Consider the following 18,843-nt stretch of genomic DNA (forward strand, 5'->3'; position numbering starts at 1 on the left):
CCTGGGGGCCATTAGCAGCCAGCATAAGATAAAAGACTTAAAGCTGCCCTGACTTTCGCCAAGGCCAGTACCCTCCAGTCGCAATACTGGGGTGATGGCTGCAAGTCACCTTTGATTCCTCCACATGCCAAACCTGAGCCAAGCACAACTCAGCTAGTTCAGAGAAACCAGGCCAATGGCTGTAGCTGTTCCCAGTAGAGTTCCTAAGAATGGTTGCCCATTCAGCTTTGCTCATTCCATTTGCAGCCCTGTGCATGACAAACAGCTTGCTTACTGTCCGCACTCCAGAAGGGAGGAGAGGGACTTCTTGCTACACACACACACACACACACACTCTTTTCTACAAATCATAATGTGATTTAAAAAAAAAATCTGATATGTCAAAACCTGGATAGGCTAGGAACAAGCGTGATAGCCCATTGGAAAGAGGAGATTCCCAGCTCCTCAGTGAGATTAAATATTAATTCCCAGCCCTGATGGTTTACAAGCTACTGGATATTACTCCTCTCACTGGTGTACAACTGCATATTTCCCATCCTGAACCTTGCCTCAATGTCATTTGGAGGGGGAATTCCACATTTTAGAGAGTGTGGAGGGAGAGAGAACTTTATTTTTCTCATTGATTTTTATTTTATTTTTTTAAATAGCTCTTTGAAGTTGTTCAGCAGTTTTGAACATCATTAGACTTAGGCCTGTTTATACTTTATTTTTTTTAACCAGGATAACTATTTCAAATAGGTGGTTTTTTTGTTACTACAATAGTTATACCATTAGAAGCTCTAATGTGGATGCAGTTGCAGTGGTATAAAGATGACTTATAGCATGATATCAAAAAGACAAGGTGGGTGAAGTAATCCCTTTTACTGAACCAACTTCTGTGGGTGAGAGAGAGATGCTTTTGAGCTACAGGGAGCTTTTCTTCAAGTCTGGGAAAGGTACTCTTTCACCATCAGAAGTTGGTCCAATAAAATATATTGCCCCACCGACCTTGTCTCTCTAATATCCTGGGACCTACATGACTACACCTATGCTGCATGCTGATACCAGTATACTTGTTGCTCTTCCTGTACGAGAACAGCTGTAACAGTATAAAGGACCCTTAAACAAGAGCAGATGGATGGGATCAGGAAGACTAACAGCCTCAGGAGAAACTTTGCTGTTTTCTGGACGGGATGATGGACAACACCATGAGGGTGTTGCCATACTTTTGAAAAAGGGAGTGGAGCATTCCCTGGAATGGAAATCCATCAGCAGCAGAGTTATGAGAGCCAGACTGAAAAGGAAACACAATAATATCACTCCAATTCAGTACTATGCGCCAACAAATGAGTGATGAAGTAAAGGACAAATTCTACCTTACACTACAGGCAGAGTTAGAGAGAGTACCACGCCATGACCTAACTATCATCATGGGAGACCTGAATGCCAAGGTCAGTAAGGACAACACAAACAACAACAGAGCAATGGGAAGACATGGGTGTGGCACCATGAATGAAAAACAGAGAAAGGCTTGTTGATTTCTGTAATATGAATGACCTAGTCATCGGCAGAACCCTATTTGAACATCATGAAATTCACAAGCTCACATGGTGCTCTCCAAATAGCAGAGATAAGAACCAGATTGACTATATCTTGATCAATGGCAAATGGCGATGCTCACTGACAGATGTGAAAGTGAGAAGGGGTGCAGATATTGGCAGCAACCACCACCTTGTGACAGCCTCCATCAAGCTAAAACTGAGAAGTGTGGGTCCATCAAACAAGGGACATAGACTTTATAATATTGACAAGCCAAAGTCCCTTGAAATACAGAAAGCCTTCATTCTGCAGTTAAAGAACAGGTTTCAAGCACTTGCAGACCTTGATGAAGAGGAGGGGAATGCAGATGAGGAGATCAACAAAAAGTGGGACCAAGTAACAAGTGTTATAGCCTCTTGGTGAGAGGAGATTCCCAGCTCCTCAGTGAGATTAAATATTAATTCCCAGTTTTATAAACAGAGCAGTGAAGCCTGTCTAGGCTACAGGCAAAAGAGAAGGAAGGAGTAGATTACACCCAGCACATGGAACTCCATAGAAACCAGATGAGCCCTGAAGAAAAAAGTTTGACACACAATCCGAGAAGCAAAAGGACAAATACCACGAGCAGTACAGCAAGGCACACCAGGAGTTCAAACGCCTTGTGAGAGTGGACAAACGGCATTATAGTGATGATCTGGCAATACAAGCAGAGAATGCAGCTGCTCGTGGTGAACAAGGAAGCGTCTACAAAATGACACGGCTTATCAGTGGTAAATGGCAGACACCAACAAACTCTCATCAGGAACAATCAAGGGCACCTACTAACAACCAAAAAAGAACAGGAAATGCACTGGACAGAGCATTTCAAAGAATTGCTGAACAGGGAACTACCTAAAGAGGAAGCAAACATCCAGGAGGCAGAAGATCTTGATATCAACACAGACACCCCAACTAAGGAAGAGATCATTCAAGCCATCAAATCCTTACAAAACGGGAAAGCTCCTGGCAAGGATAACTTGAATGCAGAATTGTTCACGGTAAATCCCAAATTTGCAGCATCTATCCTGGCCCCACTAATTACATCAGTCTGGGAAAGGGAAAAAGTGCCAGATGAGTGGACCAATGGGGTTATAGTGAAGATACCAAAGAAAGGAACTCTTAGTGACTGTAATAACTGGCGTAGTATCACACTTTTATCTGTGCCAAGCAAAGTATTGTGTAAGATCATAGTCCAACATATATCAGAGGCAGACGATAGTGTTCTCAGAAAAGAGCAAGCTGGGTTTTTGTGTGTGGTGTGTTTGTTTGTTTTGTTTTGGAAAGGGCATGGATGCACAGACCAGATCTTCACTCTACGAAACCTAATAGAACAGTGCTTAGAATGGCAAGGGCAACACTACATAAATTTCATAGACTTTGAAAAGGCTTTTGATAGCATTCACAGGACCAGCCTATGGTGCATTCTGTGGGCATATGGAATTCCTTTCCATATAATCAACATCATCTATTTCAACTTTACATGCAGTGTTGATCACAATGAGCTCAGTTTTGAAGTCAAAACAGGAGTACATCGGGGCGTGTCATGTCTGCAATCCTCTTCAACGTTGCCATTGACTGGGTAATGCGGCATACAACAGAAGACATGCCAAGAGGCATTAAATGGACACTCATCTCCAGGGCCGGCTCCAGCATTTCTGCCGCCCCAAGCAAAAAAAAAAAAAAAAAAAGCCACGATCAGCGGCGGCAGTTCAGCGGCAGGTCCTTGTTAAGCTGGTGCCTGGAGCCGGCCCTGCTCATCTCATCCCTTGAACTGGACTTCGCAGATGTCCCTCTCCTTTCACATACCCAACACCATATACAAGAAAAAACAACTTGATTCAACATTCAGCCAGCAAATTGGACTGAAAATCAATCGCAATAAGACCGATATGACCCTTAATATTGCCTCACCATCACCAGAACAGATAGAGGATTATGTTCTCACCAATGTAGAAACATTCACATTCTTGGGCAGCACCATCAGCCAAGATGGTGGAACAAACCTGGACATCTAGAACAAAATCACTAAAGCCAGGAACACCTTCTGGAGTTTAAATACAGTCTGGAAATCTTGAAAATACAACACCATAATCAAATTCAAGATTTAGCAGAGCTGTGTATTTTCAACAGTACTTTATAGTGCAGAATGCTGGGGAATGAGAAAGTATGACATGTCCAAACTGTCTTCATTCCATACAATCTGCCTCAGAAAAATCCTCTGTATCTTTTGGCCCAGAACAATTTCAAACCAAGATCTATTGACACAGTGCAGCAACAAGGATCTGAGCACTATCATTGCCAGGAGGCATTGGAGATGGATCGGTCATGTGCTTCGGATGGAAACTGATTCCATCACCGGAGTAGCAATAAGATGGACACCTGAAGGCAAGCGAAAACGAGGCCGCCTGAAAACAACATGGCGAACAGCTGTGGAAGCCGAGCTGAAAAACCAGGGGCACAGCTGGGGAACCATTGAAAGACTTGCCAGAAACAGACAGGAGTGGAGGAGCTTCATCACTGCCCTAAACGCCAGAGGTGTAATAGGAACATGATGATGATGATGATGATACTAGTATAACTGATCCCTTACTAGCAGTTGTACCACTTTAACTGTACCTGTGTAGTTAAAGTGATATAGCTTCCTTGTGTGAACAAATCCTTACTTCTTGGAAAGATAGAGCAGATCAGCTACAGCAGGGGACCTGTAACACACATTCACCATGAGTTACATGTACATACGCAAATGTGGCTTGTATGGTTCTTTAGGATCTTTCTGGAGATAAAGCTCAATATCTGTGGCCATGTAAAAATGTAAGTCATTACCAGTACACTGACAAGGCTCACTCAATCGGAACTGAAAATTTGAAGGTGGAGATAAAGCCAAAAGAGTGTATAATTGAGGAAACTATTTTAACTTGCTAGTGTAACTTTAGTGAGCTTGTGGCCAAGAAGGAGTTTGCTTTTCAGACAGCTCCAGCCAAGAAAAGGCGAGTGCAGTAATGCAGCAGGGAAACTCCCTTCCAACTCAGGAGTGTCTGTTCCATATCCCCTGGAGTAAATACACACGCACCAGAATAGTACAAGGAATATAGGAAAGGGAAATACTTCATCACAGAGGGATGAATGGAGAAAAACAGGGGGGAAGATAGGAGGAGCAGTAAAACAGGCTTACATCCAACACAAGGCCCCAGTGGTACCACAGTCTGAAAGGGGTAGACACTGAGCAATGCATCTACACTCAGAGTTCAGGAGTCCTGGGCAATGTTCCAGTCTGGCAGTGACTCTTTGGTGCTCCTGGTCATCTTCGGCACCAGTAAACTTTCCCCAGCAAACCCTTCCAGTGCCCTCTTCTGCCACTCTCACACAGAGCAACAACCTCCCCACTTAACTTGCTACAGCCTCCCTCTTTATTCCAACTGCAAGGTTACAAGCCCCAGTACTCCTAGCCCCATAGAGCTCTGGGTCAGGCTCTTGTTTGTCCTTCTTGAGTGATTCCTCCCTGGCACAGTGCTCCTCCTGGCTCCAGTCCCAGAGTGGCCCCAGTCAGTCGCTTTGTCCCTCCCAAGCTCCGGGCTCGTTCTCCGCTGCTTCATTACATGAGGGCCTGCTCGGTGTAGCCCTTTTGTCTGGACCTACGGACATACCTGCCCTGTCACTCTTCCGCTCCCCAGGCCCCTGAAACAACATGCACTACTTCTGCCTCAGAATGAAGTTTTAAAGGGGCCATGCTCCCTGAACTCCAAGGGAGCTACGCTGGCAAATAACTAACTAAAGAGTGTTAAGTAATTAACACTAGAACTATTTGTTAGAGTTTGAAAACAGACTAAGAACAAACAGGAACAGAATTCCTCAAGAATCTTCAGCAGAGACTGCAATTCATGATTTTTCAATCTATTCTAAAGAGACATGCTAAATGTTTTTATGACTGAGTCCCACCAATAGTGCACTGTGCAAAAGACTTCCTGTTGGCTTTGTGCTCTGTGATTGCCTCTGACTAGTGTTGTTAGTCTCTAACTTTCAGGAGCACTAATATTCAATCACAAAAAAACAACGTAATATCTACAGGAGAAAGAGATCCCCATCTTACACCTTATACATTTAGGGATGAATTCATGAAATTTAAATGTCATTATGTGCAACAGAATGTTTACACAGTTGTCTGGAAACATATTGTTTGCCCACTTTTCAAAGCCAATTTATATTCAATCCACATAGCCGCACGCATGAAATTTCAGACAAAAACACAGATGCACAAAAAAATCCCAGGCATGCTATTATTTATTGTTTGTATCCCAGAAGTACCTAGAGGCCACAATTGGTGCTCGATGCTGTTCTAATGCAGAGCAAAAAGGCAGTTCCTCCCTAGAAGAACATACAACAACATTTAAGATAAGACGCAACAAGTAATTGTAACAATTGAAAGAATGAGGGATAAACAGTGAGGGTAAAAGAAACAAGATCATGAGTTTGCAGAGGCCAGCTATGTGCATGGATAGATGGTTTTGAGTTGGTTCATGTCTTTAATATAATTAAATACGATAAATATTAGAAGTTCCTACTGAAGAGATCTGCTTAGCTGTAATCAGTTGGCAACTTACCATAGGCATCTGGAAGAAGTCGGTCTTAAGGAGCTATTTGGAGGAGCACAGTGTAGTGGATTTATGGATTAGTTTAGAGGGAGTGCCCATGCGTAAGAGTCAGAATGGAAGAAAATGAGTGTATGTGTGACAGGTGAACTAATGGATGATGGGGGCTGACAGCATTGGCAGAGCAGAAGAGGCAGGGTTGGATACAAGAGTAGACAAGTGGGGAAGGGTCAGTTTGTGAAAGGCCATAAAGGAGGAACAAAAAGCTTGCATATGACATGTTCTATGGGACTCAAGAAGGGGACTGTCATTGTCACTGTGACAGGTCAAAAAGGTGACTTTGCAACATCATTTTGACTAGACAGGAGAGTGAGGTGGGTGCCAGGAAGGTCAGAGAGGTGGCAGATAAGCACCAGAGAGAGTTTCAGTCATGTGGATTGAGGGAAAAGGCCCAATAGTGGAAATGCGAGGGAGGAAGAGTGGCAAGGCTGGGATACCGCTTGGATGTATGGCTCTACAGAGGGTGAAGAGTCAAAGATGACTCTCATGATGAGTCTGAGTGACAGGAAGGATGGTAGTACTGTCAATGGTGACTGAGAATGCAATGGAGATCTTGAGAGGAATGAAAGAAGCTCAATTTTAACCAAGTTGCAATTAAATAGATAGCAAAATATCCACAAGGAGATGACACAGAGACAGGCCAAGATGCAAGACTGTGGAGAGGAATCGGGTCAGGAATGGATCTCCAAACAACTGAATTTGTGTCCAGGTTTTGGTTCATTGTAGTTTCACTCCCACTGAAGAAAAAGGAAGTTTTGTCATTTGCTTCAATGGAAGGCTCTTGCTTTCCTGATGCATTGCCATTTAATCTGGCAAGCCTGTGCTGGGACTGGGGACACTGTGCTCCTCTTTGTAAATTGGAGAGTACCATGTCAGAAACTCATTTACTGTATAAGGCCATTGGGGCCCTACCCCAAACTAGGCACCTGCATGACTGTGAAGAGGCACTCTCTCTTTGGACAGTACAGAAAGGCATGGAACTGTCCAGCTGATGTGACACTCAAAAATTGCAAGTGGGAAATGCACAAAATCAGCTAGACTTGCCCTTTGCTTTAGTCTTTCTGATATTAGACACAGAGTGAGCTGACATTGCACAGCCTATTCGGTAAATAAGAACCTCCTACACAAGAAAGTCGAGTGGTTTGGCTATGCCTGTTACTAGCAAGTTTGTTGCCAATCACAAGATTTCTCACAGTGACAATAATAAGATGCTGTAACAGCTTAGAACTAAATAGTGGTCCGGGTTTAAACAGTCATTGGTGCAGGACTAGAACTTCGGTCTGTAACTAGATACTATAATCCCTCTACTACAGAGTCATTCTAACTACTTTTTGGCCTACTGACTATTTAAGTATTTCATACAAAGTGAAGCAGCTTCAACAGGTGAGATTGAGAAAGCCCCTCCTCCCACCCTCCGTGTAGTCCAGTGCTTAGCATACTCACTTGGGCAGTGAAAGATCTGGGTTCAAGTGCTTGCTCTGACACAAGAAGAGTGGGGATTTAAACCCTGATCTCCCACATCCAAGCTGAATCTCTAAATACTGTGTATAAAATGGCATCGCAACCTCCAAGTTGTCTTTTCTTTTCCCCATTCAGACAAGGCTGACCTGGTTTAAACACCTAATTCCAGGAAAGGGTTCACAGCTGTGAATCCCAAGTGGCATTAAATGGACTCGAGCCCAACCCTCTACTCAGCTAGCTGGCTAGCTTAAGCAGCATCCCCCTCAGCTTCTGGGAATCTCATTCTTAGGTGCCTAAAACTCCGCATACATTTATGGCAGTGGTTCCCAAATGGGGGTTCATGAACCCCTGGGAGTTCACAAAATGTTACAGGGGGTTCTCAGGAGAAAAAAATTCCCTAAAGGCAGACAGAGCTGTCCATAGGGACCCTGGGCAGCATGGGTGAGCAGCCCGGGGCCTTGGGGACTTCCAAGAGCTAAGCAGATCAAAGCAAGCATGTCTATCACACTGAGGAGATTTAAATTTCAAGACTCTTTATATGAAATAGAAAGGGAAGTGGGGGGGGGTTGCTGTTTTTATAATTAAATAGGCTGCTAGTGTTGTTTTTAAATTATTATGAAGAACAAGTTTAAGCTTTGTTTGTTTGCCTGGACTGCTCAAGACCTCAGTACTTGTGTAGGAGGAACTCTTTGAGTTGGCTTCTTAAATATTTTCATGCTGCTTCACATCTGATACTCCTTGATGAAACATAGGAGCCAGAGGCACCAGTACGGGTCGTCCTCGTGTTGCGCCCCCCCCCCCCCCCCCACGGGTCCCTCCCCTTTTTTTCTGGCAGATCCTGTAGGGCACCCCACTTTTCTGGCAGTGCCACCCCCCAGGATGTGGGGGGGGCTTTACCCCTGCACCCATTTTTTCTACTGGTACCTCTGATAGGAGCCTTGTCTTATAACAGGCTTAATCAAAAGTGATACAAGCTACAAAAGTGAGATCTTGGAAGGGTGTTCCCGCTTTCATAATGTAATAAAAATATTGTAATGATAAATAATAATTAATAGTGTGTAATAAGCATGTCATAAAAACAAATTTTAAATTTCCAAGATCACTGCTTTTATAATTTATGCTGAGGTAAGGGAGAAAATCCCTGGAAATATTCATTTTTAGGAAGTGGTTCACGAGACTTGACATTTTAGTGAAAGGGATTCGTGGGTTGTTAAAGTTTGGGAACCACTGGTTTATGGGGAGCCTGTGTACCTGAGTCAGAGTAGAAGATTCCAGTAAGTGGCAGGGGACCTAGGTTCAGTGTTGCAACACCTAACTTTAAGTCCACTTTGTGGATCTAGCCCCAAATTTCTCCTTAAAATGTGATGCCATATAGAGCTGCCATATAGAGATGCCTGTGATTAGGGCAACCCTTGGGAATTATTGGTTCGCCAAAAAATGTGAAGCAAGAAATATTCTATTAGCTTTTTTATTTTTAAACATCCTTCGGTAGGGCTATTGTGAATTCCTTATAGGCCCATGCTCGTGGATCAGATTACTGTGCCAGTGCTGGCTGGCTTTCAAATTTATTTCACAGATTTTCAGGAAACAGATGCAGATACCTGGTAAACGGCAGCACCTGACTTAAAGATGGGTCATCAGCCTCAGACCTCTCTCCACCAAGTTGAGATGTTACTTGAATGTTAATCTAACTGATGAACATATTTCAATGGGTGGAAATAAAGTCCCTCATCTAGTTACTGACAGATTGATTCACACCTTTGTGTTGTTCTAGGATCTATGGAGTATGATGATCTCTGTTTCCAATATTGTTTGGTCAAGCTGGCTTTTTGCTGCATCCCAAAAGTTTCCCAGCTGTCGCATAATGACTTAAATAACTGTAGGGTTTGGATTTTTAGAACGCTTTTTAATTAAACAAAAATTAATCATTCACATCTACTGATCCAGGTTATAAGAAAACAAAGATAGGGTTAATAAAATAAAACCAGCAAGCATTCACTGCATTTTCATAATTGTACACGTCAGTATTTCTGACATGATTACAGTACAGATATTGATAAAAAATATTATGTGGCATTTTAAAAATAAAGAGCATCTGACTGATTTTTTTCCTAACTTCAGTATTCTGTAACGGATAAATCATGTGCCAGATTCACCCCCCCCAATGTAAAATAATTGAAGCCAATGAAGTTATACTGGAAATGAATTTTGGCTCCTTGTTTTCGGAGTGTTTTTGAAAGATGCTAATGGAGGTCACAGTAAATTGCAGAATGCTAAATGGAAGCATGTAGGGTGGCATAGTTTCTGCTCTACTGCAGCATATGGCATACGCCAAGGGACTGCCAGAGACTATTAAAGTCAATGGAACTCTTTCCATGGTTTTCAGTGGGGTATGGCTCATGCTCCCAGGACACAGTGCTAAGAAAATGCAACCGTCCAAAAATGGGTAAGGTTTTTTTCCCAGGAGTGCAATCCGAAGAAGTGGGCTGTAGTCCACGAAAGCTTATGCTCTAATAAATTTGTTAGTCTCTAAGGTGCCACAAGTACTCCTGTTCTTCTTTTTAGGAAAGTAGTCCATTGGAGCCCTGCCATCTAAAATACATTGATGGGTTGAAAGGAAGGCGCCATGGCAACCGTTTGCATAGCTTCATCTTAACCGAAGGTCTGCTCTATAAAGATCAAGTCTTAATTCTCCTCTAATATTAATCTTTTAGTAATTGAGGCCAGTGATTAATATATTTATGGCCTTCCATATTTTGAGCACTGATGACAAAACAGCAGTTCAGTTTCCATGTTTTATCCAAATACAGACATTCCTCCAAATGCACATCAGTGTGTGAGCCTATTGCTATGCATGTTCTGTCCATCAATAAGTCATCTATTTATCTTTACAGCAGAGGCATTTCTAGTACACCTGTCACCATTGTATCTAAACACCAGTTAAAAAGCTAAGAACCCAATCTTGCAACTAGTTATTACCAGGCATAGAGGTTATTAGTGTAAGTAATCCCTTCACTGGGACAGCTCATGGTAATAAACCCTAGGCCCAGTAGCTACTCTTGGGAGGATTAGGACATTAACATTGTCCACAGGGATATAAAATTGGACTTTCTATGGTCTCTAGCCGTTATGTAAATTCATATCAGTGTAACGCAGGTTGAAAAATCAGATTGTATCTAACAAGGTAGCCATCATTGTAAACATACAGGATTTGGTCTGAGGGATTATAGTTGATACTCTGAACTGTTTCTAACATTTTGTCCATAATTATATTAATTCTACCTTCCTGTTCAGTGTTGGTGTTATACATGTAAAATATTTCCTCTTTCCTAGTGCTGACAGGTCTTGTGGCATATAGAATACCACATATGATGAAAGCGTTAGAAACAGATGGCTTGTACTGCCTTGTTTTCCAAGTATGGAGCACATCAAGTGTGGTCTCATTGAGTTTGCTAATCACAATGTTACCCGTGCTTTCCTCGGTTGAATAAATTACCCATAATCCACTTTCATCCACAGCAAAGTCTATATCTTGCCACCCAACACCAGCATAAGAGAAACGGTTACCAAAAGCAGCGTTTGGCAGAGTTTTCCTCAAAGCCAATGTGTTTGTGTTTAAATCGAGCTTGCCCATATCTCTTGTACTATATATATTATAATACATGAAATTATTGTAAACTGCAATGCCACTGCCTTCCCCGTATGCAATTCTACTTTCTTTAGCGTTTTTGAATAGCAGCAAATCATCATAGGAATTATGAAGTCTGTAATATTCCAAGATTCTTCCATCTGGGTTCAAAGGTGCAACCCAGTATAGGTCCTTCTCTGGCGTCCGAAGAGAGTAATCCCTACCCCAGGCACCATATTTGTAGGAAAATCCTCTCCAGTTCAGCTGTACAACATAGGGCTGGCTGATATTCACAATTCCACCATGACCACAACTACCTGTAAGCAAAAAGAAAATGCGGGCTTTTCAAATGGCATGATTAGGGGAGAGGATTTACAGTGTGTGTTTTATAAGAATCAGGTTAGTTGCAAGGACAGAAATACATACATATCTTTGTCAACGACTTGCTTTGCACCATGTAAACAGCACACGGATTTCATTACTGTAGCTGTTCCAGTCTGACTGAGATACAGCAGTCAAAGGCCCATACCACTAGAACGGGGGTCATACTAAAAAAACAGCCAACAATCCAGCACCAAATTATAGGGACCTCTGTTTTCAGTCAGTACTCACTCGCAGTATATACGTGATCAGCTTCTGTTTCAGATAAATGATCAGTTTATGATCAGATGGGTTGGGAAATCACATAGAAAATACAATTTCAGAAGCATTTCAGTGGAGCATAGTTCTGAGAATATAGGAAACAAGAAAAAGGAACATCTTGTCTCATTGTACAACAGTGAGTTTTAGAAGTTGGAGGGAGAATTAGCAGCACTAGTTCTAGAGGCTCATTTCAGATTAGCATGCTGCTGTCAAAATCACCACTTTAAAACAATGCTTCACAGTACCTTCCATCTGAAGCTCTCAAAGCAATTCAGACATTAATGAGCATAGCCTTACAACAGCTCTGTGAGCTGGAGTTAAATATCCCCAGTTTACATGTGAGGTAACTATAAAGTGACCTTACATAGTTTAAACAGGACAGTCCTGGTGTTTCTTATGATGTCACAGGAGCTTCAGGATGACTAAAATATTCTGTTTTTTTTTTCCATTTCATCAGCCAAAATGTTTCGTTTTTCATAACTACACAATGCTTGTTCAAGATGTATTGCTATGCTGAGTAGAATTTACACTGTTTACTGAGAACAAACAGCACAGTGGAATGAGCTGTTCATGTTCATGTTTCACAATGAACGCAGAACACTACATCATTGGAACATAAGAACGGCCATATTGGGTCAGACCAAAGGTCCATCTAGCCCAGTATCCTGTGTTATGACAGTGGCCAATGCCAGGTGCCCTAAAGGGAATGAACAGAACAGGCAATCATCAAGTCATCCATTCCCTATTGCCCATTCCCAGCTTCTGGCAAACAGAGGCTAAAGGACACCATCCCTGCCCTGCTAATAGCCATTAATGGACCTATCCTTCATGAATATATCTCGTTCTTTTTTGAACCCTGTTATAGTCTTGGCCTTCACAACATCCTCTGGCAAGGAGTTCCACAGGTTTACTGTGCGTTGTGTGAAAAAATACTTCCTTTTGTTTGTTTTAAACCTGCTGCCTATTCATGTCATTTGGTGACCCCTAGTTCTTGCATTATGAGGAATAAATAACACTTCCTTCTTTACTTTCTCCACACCAGTCATGATTTTATAGACCTCTTATCATATCCCCCCTTAGTCATCTTTTTTTCAAGCTGAAAAGTCCCAGTCTCTTATTAATCTTTCCTCATATGGCAGACGCTCTACACCCCTAATAATTTTTGTTGCCTTTTCTGAACCTTTTTCAATTCCAATATATCTTTTTTGAGATGGGGCGACCACATCTGTACGCAGTATTCAAGATGTGGATGTACCATGGATTTATATAGAGGCAATAGGATATTTTCTGTCCTATTATCTATCCCTTTCTTAATGATTCCCAGCATTCTGTTTGCCTTTTTGACTGCCGCTGCACATTGAGTGGATGTTTTCAGAGAACTATCCACAATGATTCCAAGATCTCTTTCTTGAGTGGTAACAGCTAATTTAGACCCCATCATTTTATATGTGTAGTTGGAATTATGTTTTCTAATGTGTATTACTTTGCATTTATCAACATTGAATTTCATCTGCCATTTTGTTGCCCAATCTCTCAGTTTTGAGAGACCTTCTGTAGCTCTTTGCAGTCTGCCTGGGACTTAACTATCATGAGTAGTTTTGTATCATCTGCAAATTTTTCCATCTCACTGTTTACCCCTTTTTCCAGATCATTTATGAATACGTTGAATAGGACTAGTCCCAGTACCGACCCCTGGGGGACACCACTATTTACCTCTCTCCATTCTGAAAACTGACTATTTATTCCTACCCTTTGTTTTCTATCTTTTAACCAGTTACCAATCCATGAGAGGACCTTCCCTCTTATGCCTTGACTGCTTACTTTGCTTCAGAGGCTTCAATGAGGGACCTTGTCGAAGGCTTCCTGAAAATCTAAATATACTATATCCACTGGATCCCCCTTGTACACATGCTTGTTGACCCCTTCAAAGAATTCTAATAGATTGGTGAGGCATGATTTCCCTTCACAAAAAACATGTTGACTCTTCCCCAACAAATTATGTTAATCTATGTGTCTGACAGTTTTGGTCTTTACTATAGTTTCAACCAGTTTGCCCGATACTGAAGTCAGGTTTACCAGCCTGTAATTGCCGGGGTTGCCTCTGGAGCCCTTTTTAAAAATTGGCATCACATTAGCTATCCTCCAGTCATTCGGTACAGAAGCTGATTTAAAAATTGAAAAAATCCTCCACTCCAAAATACACATGTCCCTCTCTGAGTCAGAAGCTGGCCGTGGTGACACCAGCACACTTTAAAATAAAAGTGTCCTTTTGTCTGACTCTTTCCAGCCCTAAAAGATGTCACCATGTACATGTGCCAGATTTCTTTTTCCTTTAAAAATATGGTCATCTGAGACACAGATGCTAAGTGACCTGCACAAGGTCACACAGCAAGTGAGTGGCAATGCCAAGACTAGAACAAACATTTCTTAACTAGGGTGCTTTCACCACTAGACAATGCTCCCTCCTTCTTAGAGATGAAGGACATTTTACCTGCCAAGACCTGAGTTTCATGTTTCTATTAATTGATCAATTCATGGCACCAGCTGATTACATAATAAATACCTAGATCAGTGTAGAGGTTGCACATGCTCTAGTGGGGGAGGGGTGTATCTTTGACACAAGTCACTTAAGAACATAAGAACGGCCGTACTGGGTCAGACCAAAGATCCATCTAGCCCAGTATCCTGTCCACCGACAATGGCCAATGCCAGGTGCCCCAGAGGAAGTGAACCTAACAGGTAATGATCAAGTGATCTCTCTCCTGCCATCCATCTCCACCCTCTGACAAACAGAGTCTAGGGACACCATTCCTTACCCGTCCTGGCTAATAGCCATTAATGGACTTAACCTCCATGAATTTATCCAGTTCTCTTTTAAACTGTTATAGTCCTAGCCTTCACAACCTCCTCAGGTAAGGAATTCCAAGTTGACTGTGCGTTGTGTGAAGAAGAACTTCCTTTTATTTGTTTTAAACCTGCTGCCTATTAATTTCATGTGGTGACCCCTAGTTCTTGTATTATGGGAATAAGTAAATAACTTTTTTCCTTGTCTACTTGCTCCACATCACTCATGATATTTTATCTTTTCAGTGAATATCATTTGATGGCTGTTTGCAAGCCTATATGAAAAGAGTTGCTGGCCTTAATCTATTCCTAATAGAGAAGTAGCCACAGCACAAATAACACCATCACCCCCTTATTAGCATTGAGAACTGAGATAACACAAAGACAGAACTATGCTCTCATACCTAAAGCTGATCCCCCTTAAGGAGGGTTGAAGAGCACCCATGGAGTAGAATAGGGAAACGCATACTGCCACTGACAGACCCAGACGAGCAGGTTCCTTTGGCCAGAAACATCTTCTGAACAGTCCACAAAATACAAAGCAATATGCAGAGGGGGGAAACCCCCTTATGGCCGGTCTGAAGATGCTCTCTCTGGGAAATGATTGGAACACACCTGCCACTTGGAGAAAACTGGCGCTTACAAATGCAAAACATTTCTTCTTCAGAAATAGAGGGATCAAAGTCATCCCTGGCAGGGATGATTTATCGACATCTAGATAGAGGGATGCATTGCCCTAGAGGCAGGACAGTGTCTTTCTGGCCTTTCAGTCTAACTATTGGTAACATCTGCAGAATCCAATATTAATGTGCATTTAACTGTAATTGTAACATTTGTGGCAGTCTATGAAATACGGTTTTGCAGTGAAACTCACCATGTCTCCCTTCCTTTTGTCTTTCCACCTTTCCTAAGCTCCACTGTCTCCTTTCTTCTGTTGTATAGCTTTTCCCACATCTCCCTAGCCCAGCCTGACCCCTGGTGCCAAAGCAGGTGGGGATCAGGAATTCACTCACTGCCCTCACTGTGGGGGGTGGGAGGCAGATTTCATTTCTTCGTGGGGCTTCTATGGAGCCCTGCTGATGGAAGCTGCAGAGAGGCTGTGCTGAATTGTTGCCTCCCCTGGCCACCTGGGTCATGCCTTCTTGGTCAGCACCAGCCATCTGTGGGGCTTGGTTGGCCAGAGCAGAGGTTACAGCCATTCTGTGCCACTGTAACTTCCCCCGGATCAATTTTCTCTGAGGACACAGTGCTAGAAGATGGTGTAGCCCTGGGTTTTGCTCCCTCGTTGAAAAAACTACCAAATAATGCTCCAATTACAGCAAATCAGCATTCTAGGCTCAGATTCAGCAAAGCATTTAAACACGTGCTTAAGTGCTTTACTGACTGGGAATGGACCGCTGAGACCTGAGACCTCATTTCCAGATATAGCACACAATGCAGGCACTGTATGGCCAGGCAGGCTGTAGCTCTGCAAATGGCAATTAGCATGGCCTCGGTACTTGGCACACATACTGATGTTTGGAGGTGCTCATACCTCAGCTAATGCAGTGCAAGAAAGATAATGCAGATGATGATGCACAGTGGCTTGCAGCCTGCCAACTCCATAAATCAATTTGAGCCATTTGCCTTATATCTCTATTGTGTATCGCTACCTCCGGCATTATGGTTTGTTCTTAACTGTCGACATATTGAATCTATTATTGAACTTAACTCACAGCAATCTTATTTCAAAATTAAATGGTTATTAAGTGCTTCTATAAATCTGTGATTTGTTCCAAATAATATTGCTGGTACTGAGGTACTACTAAACTCATATATATGCAACCTCAAATAATTTTTCATGTCATTAAACTGAACCCAATCCAGCTTTATTTTAATAATTCATGCACTGTTTCATAAATAAAAAACAAACGTGTGTTCAGCAGAGAGACCGTTTCTTACAAAAGAAATAATAAATTATTATTTCTTCCCTTAAAGAGATCTCTCTGCTGAACACTTGTTTGTTTCTTATTTATGAAACCATGTATGAATTATTAAAATAAAGTTAGGAGCATGTTTAGTTTATTGACATGAGAAATTGTGTGAAGTTCCATACAGTGGATGTTTGATTTTGATTTTTGAAAACTTTCCCAGAAAGAGTTTTAAAAAAAAACCTCTGTGGTAGTCAGGGTGAGTTATCTGTCTTCTGCACAGGTTCAGAGGAACTCATTGTTGTTTATTTAATCTTAACTTGCCTTCCTGTCTGGATCTTGTGGAAAAAGATACACAAAAGAAACAGTGTCATGTCATTTTGTAAATATTGGGCGGCACTCGAAATAAATCCCTATGAATTATTCAGACTTTAGCATTTTAACTCCTTTTTTACTGTGTTAGACCTCTGATCATTGAAGTCCCAGGGCTAAAGCCGTGTCTTGTCTCTTTTTCAGAGGTGGGCTGCATGTTCACGTGGGGGAATAAGGTAGAGGGAGCTAAGAAAACACATACGTTTTATTCCCCAACACAGGCTACCCAGACTTTGGGTCAGGATGCGCAGGGGGAAGTGGTGCTGCATGTCTGCTTGCTAACCCACTTCTGAGGGGCAGAGGAGTGAGCATGGAAAGGCGGGAAGCCATGGCTCCATAGCCCCAGTGTGCCAGTCACCACAGCTAAGCTGGCAGGCTGGGGGTTGTGACTGCAGTGAATTGATATCCTTGTGCCCATAGTTCCCTCTAAGCTGCGCGGCCAGGCGGCCGCCCAGCAGTCTATCAAGTGCCGCACGCTTTAGGTGCCCTCTTCCCCCCACTGCTGCACTGCTCCTGCCCTATGCCTGGGAGTCCCTGGCCAGCTGCTCCCGGGAGCCTGCTGCTTGCTGTGCAGATCAGGAGGAGAGGAGGGGGTGTGATGTCAGAGTGTCCCCCTCCCCTGCCCCACCATCCCTATATCCCATCTCTGCAGAGCGGGGGAGGGACACGACAGAGCTCAGAACTGGGACGGAGCTTGCTGGTGGCTGCTGCTGTGTCTGAACAAACAGGCTTCAGACTGGTGAGTGCCGATCCACGTAAAGGGGCAGCATACTTAAAGGGGCAGCGTGTGTGTGTGTGTGTGTGTCTGTCACACACACACACTGTGTCTCTCTCACTCACACACACACGTGTGTGTGTGTGTGTGTGTGTCTGTCTGTCTTTCACACTCACCTCCCAACACATACTTGTGTTGTTGTTGTTGCTGTTACTTCTTAATACTTCCTGAAATGCACACATAGTCTCTGTAATTTTATTCTTTCAACATGCTGTTATTTGAGTTTTTTGACTCATCTGTGCATTTCATAATTTTTATTTCTCTTACGCTTAAATTTAATGCTTTGAGTAGTGAGTTCTAAAATGCCTAACCTGTCCTGGATGGAGTAATTATCCCTATGGTAACTTTTTAAATATATATATTATATCTAAAAAAAGAACAGGAGTACTTGTGGCACCTTAAATTTGTTAGTCTCTAAGGTGCCACAAGTACTCCTGTTCTTTTTGCGGATACAGACTAACACGGCTGCTACTCTGAAACCTATTATATCTAAGTATTTTGTTTCTACTGGTAGCACACATCCACACATTACCTCGATAATTTGCTGCACATAACAAAATTCATTCCGCACATGAATGGAAAAAAGTAGAGGGAACATTGCCTGTGCCCCCTGAAGAACAAGGCAGAAAGGGAAAATGTGGCTCCTTGCACCACAATTTTTCCTGTGTTGCTCCTGGGGCAGCCCGGCAATGTGCCACCTCTTCCAAAGGGCTGAGACACCATCCAACCCAGAAATAGTAAGCTCTCTGGGGAAAGGAACATATTACATTTTGGTCCTACGCCTGTGATCTGGCCCATGCAGGCAGATCCTTATACCCACATTGATTCCCACTGATATCAGGGGCACAGGGATCCACCCACCCAGATCAGCTTTTTGGAGTGGGTCTGTGTTTGTACAAACACCATGGAAATATCCAGCTCTAAATAAACATATCTGTAACTAAGGCATTAACATTTCAAGTGATAACTGGTACCTTACCCCAAAAGACAACCAGACTATAGGCATTT

The 18,843-nt window shown here is 42.6% G+C and overlaps 1 protein-coding gene across 1 annotated transcript in view; it reads right to left on the bottom strand.

Annotated features, from left to right (window-relative positions):
- Positions 1–9,549: 9,549 nt before the first annotated feature.
- Positions 9,550–18,843, bottom strand: part of OLFM4 (olfactomedin 4) — a 32,620-nt gene continuing 23,326 nt past the window's right edge. Inside the window, exon 7 of the mRNA XM_065581160.1 lies at positions 9,550–11,609. Coding sequence (XP_065437232.1) covers positions 10,807–11,609 — 803 coding nt within the window. The 3' untranslated portion in view covers positions 9,550–10,806. The remainder of the gene's footprint in view (positions 11,610–18,843) is intronic.

The sequence above is a fragment of the Chrysemys picta genome, chromosome 1 (genome assembly GCF_011386835.1).
Source record: "Chrysemys picta bellii isolate R12L10 chromosome 1, ASM1138683v2, whole genome shotgun sequence".
In the NCBI taxonomy this organism is placed as follows: Eukaryota; Metazoa; Chordata; order Testudines; family Emydidae; genus Chrysemys; species Chrysemys picta.